This window comes from Varanus komodoensis, unplaced genomic scaffold (assembly GCF_004798865.1).
Source record: "Varanus komodoensis strain SLA01 unplaced genomic scaffold, ASM479886v1 scaffold32, whole genome shotgun sequence".
Lineage (NCBI taxonomy): Eukaryota > Metazoa > Chordata > Lepidosauria > Squamata > Varanidae > Varanus > Varanus komodoensis.
The window spans coordinates 5307400-5321294 of record NW_025335798.1 but is presented as its reverse complement, the minus strand read 5'-3'; the positions used below and the strand labels follow the sequence as shown (position 1 = coordinate 5321294).

Here is a 13895-nt window from a genome sequence, read left to right as displayed (position 1 = left end):
ACTGAGCAGACATTTGAGCTAATTTCTACATCATATGTATTCATTTTTGTTATCTGACATGTATGCTAAGGTGCTATACAAATCAATTAATTCAACCCTTAGGGTCATGTAAGAACCTATTTCCAACTGGCTAGTACCCAAAATTAATTTTGGATTCTTATGTGTTCAATAAGGAAGGTTTTGGAAGAGAGGTGTGTTCACATGTGTGCATATATGAAGACGAATCTGCCAGGGTGTGCTGCAACTAACTTCGTAAGGTCACTAAGTAATGTATGTGTCTGAATCTGTGATTGGAGAGAAGGTTTGTTAACAGCTATGTGATCCAGAGTTTTGTTACAGAATGCATTTGGGATTGTAACAGCTAATCAAATGATACTTGGTCCTGTTTTGCCTTGTTATGATACTTTATTGTTGAAGGGTTTTTTTTTTCCTTGGGCAAAAAAGGGTGGGATATAAGTAAAATGAATACATACATACATTGAAAAAAAATAAAACCTTCATGTAGGTTGGTGGTTTTGTCCCATCTTTTCATTCTAAAAACAGGACTCTCAAGGTGACTAATATAAATATTAAAAGCAATCTTCCGCAATAAACTATTTTTAAATCTAATGCTGATTGCAACAAATAAAACGCAAATAAATCCAGTTTGCTAGGGAAAGCAAATTAAAATGGCAGAATTTAAACCAAAGAAAACATTCAGCAAAAGACCAAAAGGGCACATTGGTCTTTGAGCAATTTCATATTCTAGGTACTGCCAAGTAAAGGCCCTTTATTGTGCCCCTAGCATACACCACTGTTGACAGTGGTGGGGAAACAAATGGGATTCTCCTGTCATCTAGACAAGATAGTTTTGCAGGGTGTTACTGTTTTACACTTCTGAAATGCTTAAAAAATGATAACCAGGATGACTTTGAATTGTGCCTGGAAATGAACTGGCAGCTAGAGAAGTTAGTATGAAACTGATTCCAGCAAGCACCTTCACAGGGCATGTTGTCCCAGCTGAAGTTTCTAAATATTCTCCAAAGTCAGCCCTACATAGAACTCATATAGCAATACAGACTTGGAATGAAGCTGTATGTGGTTATGTTTGCCCTTTTCAGAAGGTAATGCAGTTGGCTCACCAGCCCAAAAGGATTTATTACGTGGTTCATGTGTTGGACTGGGGACACAGTAAATGTAGTCTTGGTCATGAAGGTCACTAGGTGACTTAGGGCCACTGGCTTTCATCCTAGCCTACTTCACAGGACTCTTGTTGAGAGGATAAAATGGAAAAAGATCAGAACCTTGTAAGTCACCTTGGCTTTCTTGCAAGAGTGGTATAAATGTTAAAAAGCTCCTTTCAGGGTGGATATATTTCAAATAAATAAATCCTCTATGTTGTGGTAATTATACCATTTAATTATTTCTTCCACCTGTCATATCCGGCAGTCATTTTGATTCTCATTTTCCTTATTTTCTTTTATACCTGGACTGGAATGCCTGATCAGGAGTCACTGTCAAAGCTGTGTGGAAAGCTGATGTTAAAAAAGATGAAGTATTTGATACATTCATTCATGTAAATCTTTGATATCCTGCCCTTCACAGTGTCTCAGGGTGGTAATATAATAAAATATATCAGTAAGATACAGTATCCAGATAATAATATATAAAATCAATCTTAAAACATTACTAACATTTAAAATAATGGGGAAAAGGTTTTGGCCTCATGCCAAAATGGGAAAAAAGTCAGCAGCCACCACTCCCTGGGGAGTCTATTCCATAGCTCCATATATTTTACATATAATGATACTGTTCGCTATACAGGGGAGTTCTGATTCAAAACTGACATTACTTTAAATGTGTGATTAGCATTTAGAACATACACACAGTCGGCTCGAGATCCTACGGTAATGGCGAACAGAAGGGCTTTAAAGACCTGGATCGGGCCCCTGAACCAACTTTACAATAGAAATGAAAAGACTATAATAATTGCTAGACACGCATTTAAATTGTAGGACAGCAACTACTCTCAAGGCAAAGAAAACACCTGCAGCAAGAACAGATACGCTAACCATAGAGTACGAAAACTTCCTAGCTTCCGGATAATCCCACGGCCGCCTTCCAATCTCTATGGTTGTAGTCAATGCGCTTCCTTTTACTTCCGGTTTCAGCCGGCGAAGTGCGCGTGCGCGTAGAACTCTTCCCGTCTTCCTTTCTTTCTGCGTGCCGCTGGGAGAGTCAGGATGGTGAGTACAGCGCTCTTGGTCTATGTTCAGTTCTATCTGCCGCCATCCTCTTCGGTGCTTGCCTCCTCAGCACGGCCGCTGTCGGGGGTTGGAAATACAGGGGCAGGTTATCGCGGGAGCCGCGTATTGGGAGATTTTTGGGCTAAATACCGCGAAGGCGACTCTCGGACCTTCCTGGGGCTTAGAGATGGGCCTAGAAAGGATTTAGGGCGGGATTGCACGCTCGGTACGGATACTCTTACGGAGGGTAAAATCACTCTCGAGATTTAGGTGAGGCTGCTCTTGACTTGGGAGCTGCGTCTAACCTGAGAGGCATTGCTCTTTCCTATAGCTAAATTTAAATGACGGAACTTTGTGTTGCGTTTTGATGAAGCGTTAGAGAAGACCTCTCTTTTGTGTCCTTTTAACCATTGGCTAAGAGGAATGGACGACCACTGAGTTTCAAGGGCTTTTTAAAGCTGATCACTGCCATCCATTACTTTGCTTATTTGTGATAATTATTTGTTGTCTTTTCCTGAACCCAGTCGGGTGAGGACTTTGCCACCATCCAGAGTTAGAGAGAAAAAGTATTACAATCTGCAGTACTCCATGGTTTGTTGTCCTGCTTGTAGAATACTAGGACTGTAGGACTTCTTTCTGTCTAAACAGGCCTAGGGTTGCACTTGTAGTGGTTGGGGTACAAGGGAGAATAACTAATGAATGATCAGAACATGACACACTTATATTTTTCTATAGGGTTGATACATATTTGAAATCTGGTGGTGCAGTGCTACCTGTAATGCATTTTTCAGAAAGAACATTCACTGGAGCTTGTGGGGCTCACCAAATGGTGAACTGAATCTTAGATTTCAATCTAGATGTCATGAATTTCATATTAATTTGCCTTATCTAACAATGAAGAGTAAATTCATTTTAATGATTTCTGGTTTGTCAGTATCCTGCTGCCTTATGGACTTATATTTGGCTTGAGATGTTTTGCAGGAGCCAGTAGCAGTGGAGGAAAAGGGAGCAAAGCCACTATCAGCTTTGCTAAGAGACCAGCAAACGTTTACTCCTTTTTCTGTTTTCATTCTAAGTGGTTGTTGTAAGAACTTTTCCACGTCAAATGTAATAATTACCTGTGCCCAAGATTTCTTCCACTTTCTCCTTCTGCCCACTTTTTTCTCATACTGTATTTTTTGGAATAATAGGTCTGAGGATAGGCTTGTCTTGTTTTCAGTGGTCTGAAGGCTATTTTCACTAATCTTTTAAACTGAAGAGGTGGTCAAAACTGCTTTCAGTGAATAAAGATGCATTTGGAAGAAGAGAGGTTCAGCAGTAGCTGGGGTTGCAGATGTGCTTAGTCTTCTTTAGACTGCTCTAGAACAGGGATAGACAACCTGGTGATGCCTTCCAGACATTCTGGGCCATGCTTTGCATCATGGCGAGCTCTGGCCAGCATGGCCAATGGTCATGTTTATGAGGAGCATGGTATAAACAAGTTGCCTACCCCTGTTCTAGGATATCTGACAATGAGGAATAGCCTGTTGCTTGAAACAGGATACGCTAAAAAGGTCTTTACAAAAGCACCATTTGTGTTGTCATGCACAGCTGTTTGTACTTGACCTGAAGTTGTAAAGCTCTGGATGTCTGTGTTATCAGCTTACCTCACAGAGTGGAAGTGATACCAAAATGGGAAGATTCTGTGAACCAAGCTTCTTGGAGAAAGAAAAATACTTTTATTATAGTGACCTTTCCTTTCACTTTTTGTGTACATAGATAACAGGATCAAAATAAATGAAAGCTGAGTGTTGCTCAGAAGAACACTTCCCCTGTGATATGGGCTTCTGTAGTTTTGTTTCTAAAGAAGAGTGAATCTCAATAGAAGATTTCAATATTTTTCACACTTAGGGCGATATAGCAAAAAGCAAATATTTTAAGAGGTGTACTAGAGCCTATCATGCATTTGTTGTCTTTAGGCAACCTATTTCATCTGGAGATAGGGTGGGGTTGTTGGAGAAGGTGTTGGGGATGACCATAGTGGAGCCCTTGAAATGAGTGATTGAGTCTAGAATTCTGTTTGTACTAAATCCCATTGAACTCCCATTTAAGCCTGAGCAAGTTTGCTTGAAAGCAGACCTTTTTTCCGCCTTTTAATGCATTTAATTCCTTAATTGTAGTGAAGGGTGAGCATATGCAGGCACTTGCTAGCCTTGCCAAAAGCGAAAACCTGACCGGTTTTGTCCTCTTCCTGTAACAGGCCAAGCGCACCAAAAAGGTTGGAATTGTGGGTAAATATGGTACCCGATACGGAGCATCCCTGAGGAAAATGGTGAAGAAGATTGAAATTAGCCAGCATGCCAAATACACTTGCTCCTTCTGTGGCAAGGTAAGGATCTTTTTCATTGTTGCAGGTCTCCTGTGGAGCTCATGGGACTCTCTTCTGTCTCAATTTTGGGACTACTAATGTTTGAAAAGTCCCACTTTTGATTTTGAAGCTGTGGAATTGGGGTGATTTTGTGTTAGTGCTATGTACTATTGAAAATTCCATCAGGAAAAGAAGTGGTGGTTTGTCAGTGAAATTTGGCACCGAACCACCATGGAGGCTTATGAAGGACACTTTTTTTTTTGGCGAGTGTGGCCAGTGAGGGGAGGGGGAATTTGATTCCTGGACTGCCTGAAATTTCTCTCCTTTGCCCTAAAAGAATAAAGATTTGACTGCATGTGCAGTCTACTGGATATACAGTGGGGATGGGTTTCTATGTGAGTTGTTAGGAAGCACACTGTATGAAAATGTCTATCACATCAGATAATCTCTGGATGATATTTTATTTATCAAGCATGCTTGTGCTAGTTCAAAGAATGCCACTCAACTTTTTTATGAAGCCATGTACTTCATGAGTGGAGTCAGCTGGAGGTCAGATTAGATGGCCCATGAGAGACCTCTTCTGACTTGCTATGTTTCTATTTGGTTTTAATAGTTTCAGAACCAGAGTGTTGTAATTATCTAAAGTGTGAATAAATGCGAAGGAAAAATGTCATTTTTATTGCAGGTGTACTGGAAAAATGACTCTTAGTCTTTCCCAGTGTGTTTTAGATCACAACTTCCAACATTCCTGACTATGATGGTTCTGATAGAAGTTGAAGTCCAAAGCATGACTTCTTAAACCTACAGCTAACTTTTATGACTTATTCTTTCTTTTCGTGCTAAACTAATGAAATACAGTATTCATGGTGCATTGAACATTTTGTTGTCTGATGAAAATCAGTGTACATTTCTTAAAACATAATTTCTAGATTTTGGGCTTTATAATTCTTTATATCTCACTAAAGGAAAGATGGTGCTTAAGACTTTTACTATAGAGGCAGGCAATTTCCTACTGCTGCTATGGCTAGCTCTTCTCTTAAGGTATAAGTATGTCTGACTGGACTTTAAGGAAGCTTTTGCATATGGACTTACCATTTCAGAAGTTGTGGTGCAGATCACAGGATAATATAAAGCACATTTTTTGCATTGTGAGAAAATTGTAGTAAGATCTTTTGTAATTCATACTAGATTGGTTATATGTATGAAAATTTGAAGAAAAATGCCTGTTATTCATTTTGAGCACTTGTGTGGCAGCTGCGGGATGACTAAGTAATATATGCATTTGTTGTTACAGACAAAAATGAAGAGGAAAGCAGTGGGTATCTGGCATTGTGGTTCTTGTATGAAAACAGTGGCTGGTGGTGCCTGGACATACAAGTAAGGGAAATTGACAGTACACACTTATGTGTGTATGGTGGGGGCTTGGTAAAATCTTGCTCTGAGGCGAATAGCCAGCTGAGATGTACAGCTGCATTTTCTCACCTGAACTGCAGTACTCATTGTCTCAAGTTAGGTACTTTTCCCTGCATTCATTGGAGGTAGTGATGATCTAAGCAAAGCACCCAGTTTCCTGATTTGAATCCTCTGCGTCTACTTCATTTTCCTACTTCAGTCTTGTCTGCCCGCAGACCATCTTTCAAATAATGCAATTAGTGTCTAAATCCGTATCAGTCCATGCAATGTACATGTATGTGCAGCACATTGCTTTCAGTAGAAGGCTGTGCATTTTTTAAAGAGTCTGCATAGGAGCAAGACTAAATAATAAATTGTGTATATGCACTTTTATGTCAGAAGTAACAGCAGTGGGGAAGGGGGTTTCACTCTCTCCCTGTAATAAAGTGCTAGTAGACTCTCCCTCTCCCCACAATGCTTTCCTGAGCTGTGTAGCAGCTGTGGGGACTTTGACAGAACCTAAGTACAGAGGATTGAGCATGGTGTACTGTGGTCCTAGTGCCCTCAATCCCTGTGGATGTTACATCTAAAATAGAGAAAGTATGATGTATATACCTATTTAACAGACCAAGTTTGGCTTCAGCTAGAAATTGCTTCGTAAGAAGTGCTAAATGTTTGTCTCCTTTCATGTAACAGTGATGCTTTTGCTTCTTTCAGTACCACTTCAGCAGTGACAGTGAAATCTGCCATTAGAAGACTGAAGGAATTAAAAGACCAGTAGAAACGTACTTTGGTTCCTTTCTGTTTATCTTCTGTCATGGTTTCCATTTATGTATTCTATACATTAAAGGTGATTGTGAAGCTATCTAGTCCTTCTTTCTTGTATAAACAGTTTCTTCAAGCAGTATGCATTTTGTACCAAGTTTGCATTGGGATTTGTAAAAGTGCCATACTTAAGCATGCACATCATTCAAAATCAAGCAAAATAGAATTACTAAATCAATGTAGTAGTATCAGCACCTTAGAAATATGAGGAACCAACTTTTAAACATGTAAAATTAAGTATTGTAAAATTAAAGTTGTTTAAAAAGGCCCTTAAAGACAATTTTCTTCTGGAAAAATCAGTTGTATTTAGACGCCTAACATTTGATCTTGTTGATAGTATGTATTCTGCAAACTTTTGAAGCAGAAGTAGTTTTCACCAAATGCTAAATACAGTCAAAGTGCTGAATTTAGAGGGAAGGCAGCTCATTAAGATGTAAGTGGTTACTGATGGCTGTGGAGTATCTGAATAGAAATGGGACTATCAGAACTTGCTCTTAGGTTTTTTTCCTACTAACCTTTATAGATACTGCTTGCATTTTCGGGAAATAGTAATGCTCACCACCTTTATCTGGTGCTCTGTCTCACCTTTTCCAGGCTTTTCTGCATATACCAAATTTAGGGAAAATGGAAATTGTATACTGAAATGCATATTTGTGTAATAGTTTTATTAGAAGCAAACCAGAATAGCTTAAAAAGATGCAAGCTTTTGAGATCCCAAGATCTTTTCAGGCAAGATGTTTGGAGGTTGAGTGGGAGGGGGAAAACATGATAAAAGTTACTGCCTCCTTGTACAGATGGTTGGGAAGGGATAGGAGACTCCCTTTTCTGTGACATTTACAAATTTGTATCTGGAACTATCCTTAGGGTTGTGTGCAACAAGGAAAAAGTTGGTCCCCCATTTGGAAAAATCCAGCTATTACTCGGCTATGTTTCAATCTTGGACAAAAATACAAGTGTCTTTCACCAACAGAGAATAGCAAATAGTAATAGAGCAACTGTAAGTCACACTGGAGATAATTTTAGATGCCATGCTGGGGGGAAAATGTCTATTGTGATCAAGCTTAGTAGCCTTGGATAGCTGGAGGATCCGACTATTCAGAGAATTACATCTTGCCATCAGATGAGAAAATATTCTAGCAAGTACTCGCTGGTAAAAGGTTTTCATTGGCTTTGGACAGATCAGCTCTTCGAATTGGAACAAACTCAGCAATGCTTATTCAACCTATTTTGCCTCTGGAGGTCCTAATACCAGGAGTGTTCATTCTACCAACTGGAAGGCAGCTTTCATTTCTCCATAATGAATAGCTTCAGGGTTAGGGTCTGTTCTGCTTTACTAGTTCTATCAAGTAGAATTCATATGTAAGCTCATTTAAGGAAGACAGTGTTTTTGTAACTCCTCCATTGGTTCCTAGGAGGGATGTACTTGAACCCCAGCAGAGGACAGTCCATAAGGAGTGGAGGGAGGGCAGGCAGAACAGTGCTAAATATAATAGAGCAACAGGGTAGTAAAGATACTGCCCATTTAGTTTGGGGAGGGGGTATATCTGTGGCTTGGAGAGCACAACTAGTAACAGCAAATAATATTGAAGTGGGGAGCCCCCAGCAGTAGACATAGGTGGTGACCTGCTCATCACAAATAGCACAGTGCGGTGGGAGTATTTTGCCAGTAGTGTAAGCGCCACCACATTTCATGGTGCAATCTCAACAGCAATGGTAATTGCAATGTGAGGGGCTGTATTTTGTTCAACTGCAAAATAGTGCCTAACTATTAAAGCTAAATTTGAAGATACATGGAAGAAGGTGGGCAATCATTCAAGCCCATGTGATTGCAGACAAGGCCTGCAGCTTTTTCTTAAGCTGAGAAACCAAAGGGGGCCTTGAACCTTAGCTTCTGCTGCTTTCATTTCTCCCAGCAAAATTTCTGGGAATGTCCCTTGACTTTCCTCTGCATAGTTCTATGCTTGAGACACACTGGTGGTGGCACAACTCTCATAGTTTTGTTTCCTGAAGTAATACTCTTGGTCTACTTGTCATCTGCGTAATTGGTGTTGTGTTAGCAGAAATTATATTCAGTTGTGTACTGTTACTGAATATAAAACAGTGCTACTTGAGTTTGCAGTGACATCAAGTCCTTGTTTTGGGAAATGTGTATATGGAAAACTAGAACAAATCAGGATTATTAAACAGGTTATGGCAGATAAGGAAACTAACACATACTTGGAATAAGTAGACGGTACACAAAAAGCAAAGACTCGGCTTCCCAGCATTTCCTGAGTTGGAAGGCTTTCACAGCAAATTTGGCTGTATGAAACAGACTTATCTATGCTAGACAAGATAGATTTGATGTATCCATGTCACTATGAGCAACTACCAACTAAAAATATTTCATATGGAAAATTAATGCAAAGGCAGCTCTGAATGGATTGTTCTGAGACAGGCTTCAATTTTAAAAGTGGCCTCATGTGGGAGCTGCAGTTCCAATAATTCCACTTTTCCTGGCTACAGTTGAACTTAATCTTTTTCATTTTGCATTTCAACTGTGACATCTTTGCGTATTCATCTCTCATTTTCTATTTCTCATGTCCTAATCCCGAGGCGAGGAGCTTCTTGGATAGATGCTGAAGAGAAGCAAAAGAGTTAGGTTAGTTCTCCCCTGCCCCTCCCCCTCCACTGTGGAGAGCCGTATATGACCTGCATAGAATCTTTCTCTTGCAACTCAAGTACTGCATTGTAGAGAAAGGACTTACTGCTTGAAATTACACAAGCATGAATGTGGTTTTTATTTGGTCTGTCATGCTGCAATTTCAAATACATGACCCTAGACTGGGGTTTTCTTTCCTTCACAGATGTTACTTGCTTTTGATTCTGGAATTAGGCAGCTTTAGAGCTAGTGCTTCTGCTCACCTTGTACAATTTGTAAACAAAAAGATTATTACACAGACCTAATGCTCTTTTTCTAAACCAAAATTACTTGATAAAAGCTTCCCCTAGTCATCCAAGCTCTTAGTGTGAAACCTAAAAAAACAGAGCAAGTGTTTCTACCAGTATCTCCACTAAGTACATAAAAGCAAAGATGCTATTTAAATAGAGAACATGATTTTGAAACACTCTAGTGTCAACTCTCACTATACTCCCTAGTAATAAGCAAATTAAAGCTTTGCTTTAAAGATTCATCTGACCCATATCAACAAACTGGTTTGAGTAAGAGATCCCACTGCCCTGAGCAGGTAAGGAAATCAACAAGTGGGTATTTTCAGGGCATGTCAAGACAAAGGGCCTAAATGAAGAATTCTGATGGACTATCCACGTTACATTAAAACCAGAGGTCAAGACATTTTATTTTGGTTTGGCATCCCATTTAATTTATTCCAACTTTCTTGAAGTTTAGCAATCAACACAAAAAAGAGAAAAGAAAGCGTGATTTCTAAACAAGAATACAGATTGCAGCTGAGACCTGATGTTTGCAATGTTTAAACTGGGAAAGCACCCCAATTTGTCTTTGATGGATATCAACAGAAAACAGATAGCACCATTTTTCCCTCTTACAATTACTTGCTGTTGCAGTATGAAATCTGGATGCCTCCCAGAGGTAAAAACAGCAAAAAGAAACATGCCTCCAGAACTTGGAGGTGTTTTGATTTCTTCAATGCTTTTGTTATCTACCACAGTTCTAGGTTTGTTCTTGATAGATCTACAGCTAAAAGTTTAAAATTGAGGAGCAGGTAGTATTCCCCATCAAGGCACTATCACTACTGTTCTTGGATGCTAAACAGACTGGAGCTAAAAACTAGGTTAAAAGGAGCAGATTTTTTTTGTTTGCTTGTTGGGGTTGCAACAGCATTAAGGCCAGTTCTTGTCCGAGAAGCGAGGGATCGGATATGCCAAAGACAAACTGAAAGTGCGTAGTATCACCCATCAGTTGGTGAGTTGCTTCTTGTTACATTCATCCATTACAGCAGCAAGTTAGACTGTGTCATCTTATCTAAATGCTTTAATTCTTTGGACAGTATACAGTGTCCACTACAAAAACCTCTTCTGTGCATATTCCCATTATAATCACGTACACCATCTCCCTTTTCTGCACTTCCTCACAGAGCAGGCACTCTTGTCTGCACAAAAGCTTAAACAGCATTTTAGCACACCTCTGCTACTCTCATCTGGCACAATCCAGCAGACTTCTTAATGGCTGTCCCTATTTTTTGCCATAGTGTTGAAATCTCACTTCATTACCTTCAGCTGATCTCTGCCTTAAGAATCAAGCTAAGCATTAATCCCCCACAAGCCATTTCTCTTAGGGCTGCTTCATATATACTTATTTGTATCTGAGGTAGCAAAGCCTGCAGGCAATGAACTATCTCGTTTTTTTCTCATAATGCAGGGGGAAATCTCCAGCTCCTATGAGTGGGATTTTGAAGGGATTTCCCTTCCAATGTGGCCATATAGGGACAAGAAAAACAGCTTGGCATATGGGAATAAGATGATAGAAGTGGCTGGTTGGGCCAAGGAGAAATCTTATTTCAGACAGGAACCAACATGTAGTCATCTTCCTGTTGCAAGATTATTTCCACAGAAAGAGAGACCATTTACACATGCTTATGGTTTTTCTTCCAATATATTGTTTTGTAAAAAAAACACGCGCACACAAAATTTCCAACTTCCAACAATTACATGAAGCAAATGAACCTAGCAATTGTCCTGTAAATATAAATTGGCATTGATATATAAGAAAACTGCATCATCCATACAGCTGCTCAGTCAAATTTCAGCGTTTGCATGAGCCTCACAGAAATAAAATCAAGAGTGTAAAACAATATCAGAGAAACATAACCCATTCTTGTGAACTGCATATTGAACACCACATCACCCTTAGTTTCCAGATACTATTTATTCAGCTGTGTGTGTGTGTTGTGTGTGTGAGAGTGAGTGAGTGAAAGTGTGTGTGTGTATGTATATGTCTGTTTGCTGCTCTGGGGCTTTACAAAGCACTATATATATATAATGTAGTGTACTTAAAAACAAAACATATCTTTCAAGTTGGGTCCTGTGCCAACAGGAAAGAGGGACGCTGGCAGCAGCATGAAAGTGGGTTTTAAATGGGTTTTTGCTTCCTGGGGAAATAAATTCTAGGGTTGTTCCTCCAATATCTGACCCCTTTCCTTTGTGTTTTCAACTTACTATACCTGACCTGGAAGAGAGTAGATTTGGCATTAGAAGAGTAGCATTGGCATGACAAGATTCCTGCATAGAAGCACTTTTTAGGATTGGGCCCCTGAGGGGCTGAATGCAATCATACGGTTCTGCCTATGAGAAACTGGGATGTGGCACAACAGCTCATGGCATTCGGTTCTCAACGAACAAGGTGAAGTGGGCTGGCTGCACCTGTGAGGACCTTTTGTGAAACAGCTTGTGGGAGGAGGTGGTGGCCTGAGGTGGCTCCCTCGGGCAGCATTCCTGCTGGAGGCGTTCGGGACACTAATCTTCTCAGCACCCCCATTTCTGCTACAGCCCCCCATTGACCAAATGGGACAGGTTGTCAGGGCCCTGTGTAGCAGGCAACATGCAGCATTTACAGTCTTTGGTGTGTGAGGGGCAAGGAGACATCGGGACAAAGATTCTTTTGACTAGCCTGTTGGGAGCATGAACACCTTGGCTCTTTGGAAAAGCCTGGATGAATTGGGTAGGTGAGCTCTCTGACATGAGCTTGTTTCTGGCAGGTGTGTAAGCGAAAGCACTAGGTCTCAGGAAAAAACTAAAAAGGCTGAGGAACCAGTCCTTCTCTAACTAGCCCCTTTGCAATTCTTCCCCAATGGTTTCAAGGCAAGCAACTGAGCGGGTATGTGTAGCCCACAAAGAAGAGAAAAATCTGCTGTAAAAACAAGAAAAGAAAAAGGAGAGACTCAAAATGCATCGAAACCCATGTAAAATCCAGCACTGAGGTTAGGCCAAGCTGCCTGCCAGTGAGTGGGAACACGTCCATCTATTGCACATGTGCGGCATGTACTCCCCGGTCCTCCTGCTCATGCCCAGTGTAGTAGAGGTGGCATTCGGGATCTCCACGAACGGTGGGGGCTCCCTGGATGGTTTTTCCAGTGTTGGGATTAACACACCAGCATTCCCCTCGTTGGCCATTCACCGACATTTTGCACTAAACATGGAGAAGAGAAGAAAGAAGAAAATGTAACTGGTAAGACACACTCAACATAATGGTAAGACCTTCCAACCCCCCAAAAGATTTGTTTTTCAGCCATTTGTTTTTCCATGGCTTCTATGGAAAGAAAGCTACAGGAAGCCAATCTGTGTTTCCAGGACTTTTCAGACCAGCCTGCAAACTGAACAAGAAGCGAAGCTTCCCATCCAGATCTTTTTCACATGTTTGTTCCTGCATTTTCTCTCTCTATGTATGTAATGTATGGTTTATACCAGCTTTTCCCAACAGGGTATCCTCCAGAGGCACTGCACCACAACTTCCATCACCCCCAACTATCCTCTACAAAGGCCAGCGCCAGTGGGGAATGCGGCAACAAATACTCAGACTAAACTATTGCCTGCCACAGTAGCACATGGTACTGATAATTTTAACACTGATGGTTCATTATAACATGTAGGCTGTTCTAAAACAGAACACAGAAGGTGCACATGTGACCAGGTTGCACTGCATAGAAATGGAACAGTGGGTTCCATGCGTGGCTGGATCGTACAGCTCCACATATTGAAAACAGCTCTTATAAAAAGCATCTACGAAAGTGGTTTGCTAGTGGACAATGGGAGAGGACTAGCCAAGGGTAGATCAGGGATGGGCATCTCTGCCGCTCCCCAGTCATCACCATGCTGCCAAATTGTAAGCAGAATGGGTCAGCCAGAAAAAAATATGCATTTCCACTTCAGAGCATGGCACATGACTTGCATTAAAGTGAAATTATGCTGCCCCAACCCCAACCTTCCAGGAATGCAATTCTGCATAGCAGACCTTCTTCGTAAAGCAAAAGCACCCTTCCCCCCTGGCATGCCGGATTGCTGTTGAAATTGGCTATGGGGAGTCCAGAGTGTGGAAACTGTCTTTGGGCCCCTCCAACGTCCTCTCTCTGCAACAAGCGATGGAAAGGGGC

General features: G+C 40.8%; 2 protein-coding genes across 2 annotated transcripts in view; one reads left to right on the top strand and one right to left on the bottom strand.

The window, feature by feature from the left end:
* Positions 1 to 2151: 2151 nt before the first annotated feature.
* On the top strand, positions 2152 to 6829 carry RPL37A (ribosomal protein L37a). Its single transcript, XM_044438328.1, has 4 exons — positions 2152 to 2225; positions 4465 to 4593; positions 5867 to 5949; positions 6682 to 6829. The coding sequence occupies exons 1-4, from the start codon at positions 2223 to 2225 to the stop codon at positions 6743 to 6745; spliced, it is 279 nt and encodes a 92-aa protein (XP_044294263.1). The 5' UTR covers positions 2152 to 2222; the 3' UTR covers positions 6746 to 6829.
* Positions 6830 to 9920: 3091 nt separating this feature from the next.
* Positions 9921 to 13895, bottom strand: part of IGFBP2 (insulin like growth factor binding protein 2) — a 72123-nt gene continuing 68148 nt past the window's right edge. The window contains exon 4 of the mRNA XM_044438327.1: positions 9921 to 12934. Coding sequence (XP_044294262.1) covers positions 12767 to 12934 — 168 coding nt within the window. The 3' untranslated portion in view covers positions 9921 to 12766. The remainder of the gene's footprint in view (positions 12935 to 13895) is intronic.

Coding starts and splice junctions, on each gene's coding strand:
- RPL37A (XM_044438328.1), top strand. Junction 4,594..5,866: donor CTTGCTCCTTCTGTGGCAAG/GTAAGGATCTTT, acceptor TTGTTGTTACAG/ACAAAAATGAAGAGGAAAGC. Junction 5,950..6,681: donor GGTGGTGCCTGGACATACAA/GTAAGGGAAATT, acceptor TGCTTCTTTCAG/TACCACTTCAGCAGTGACAG.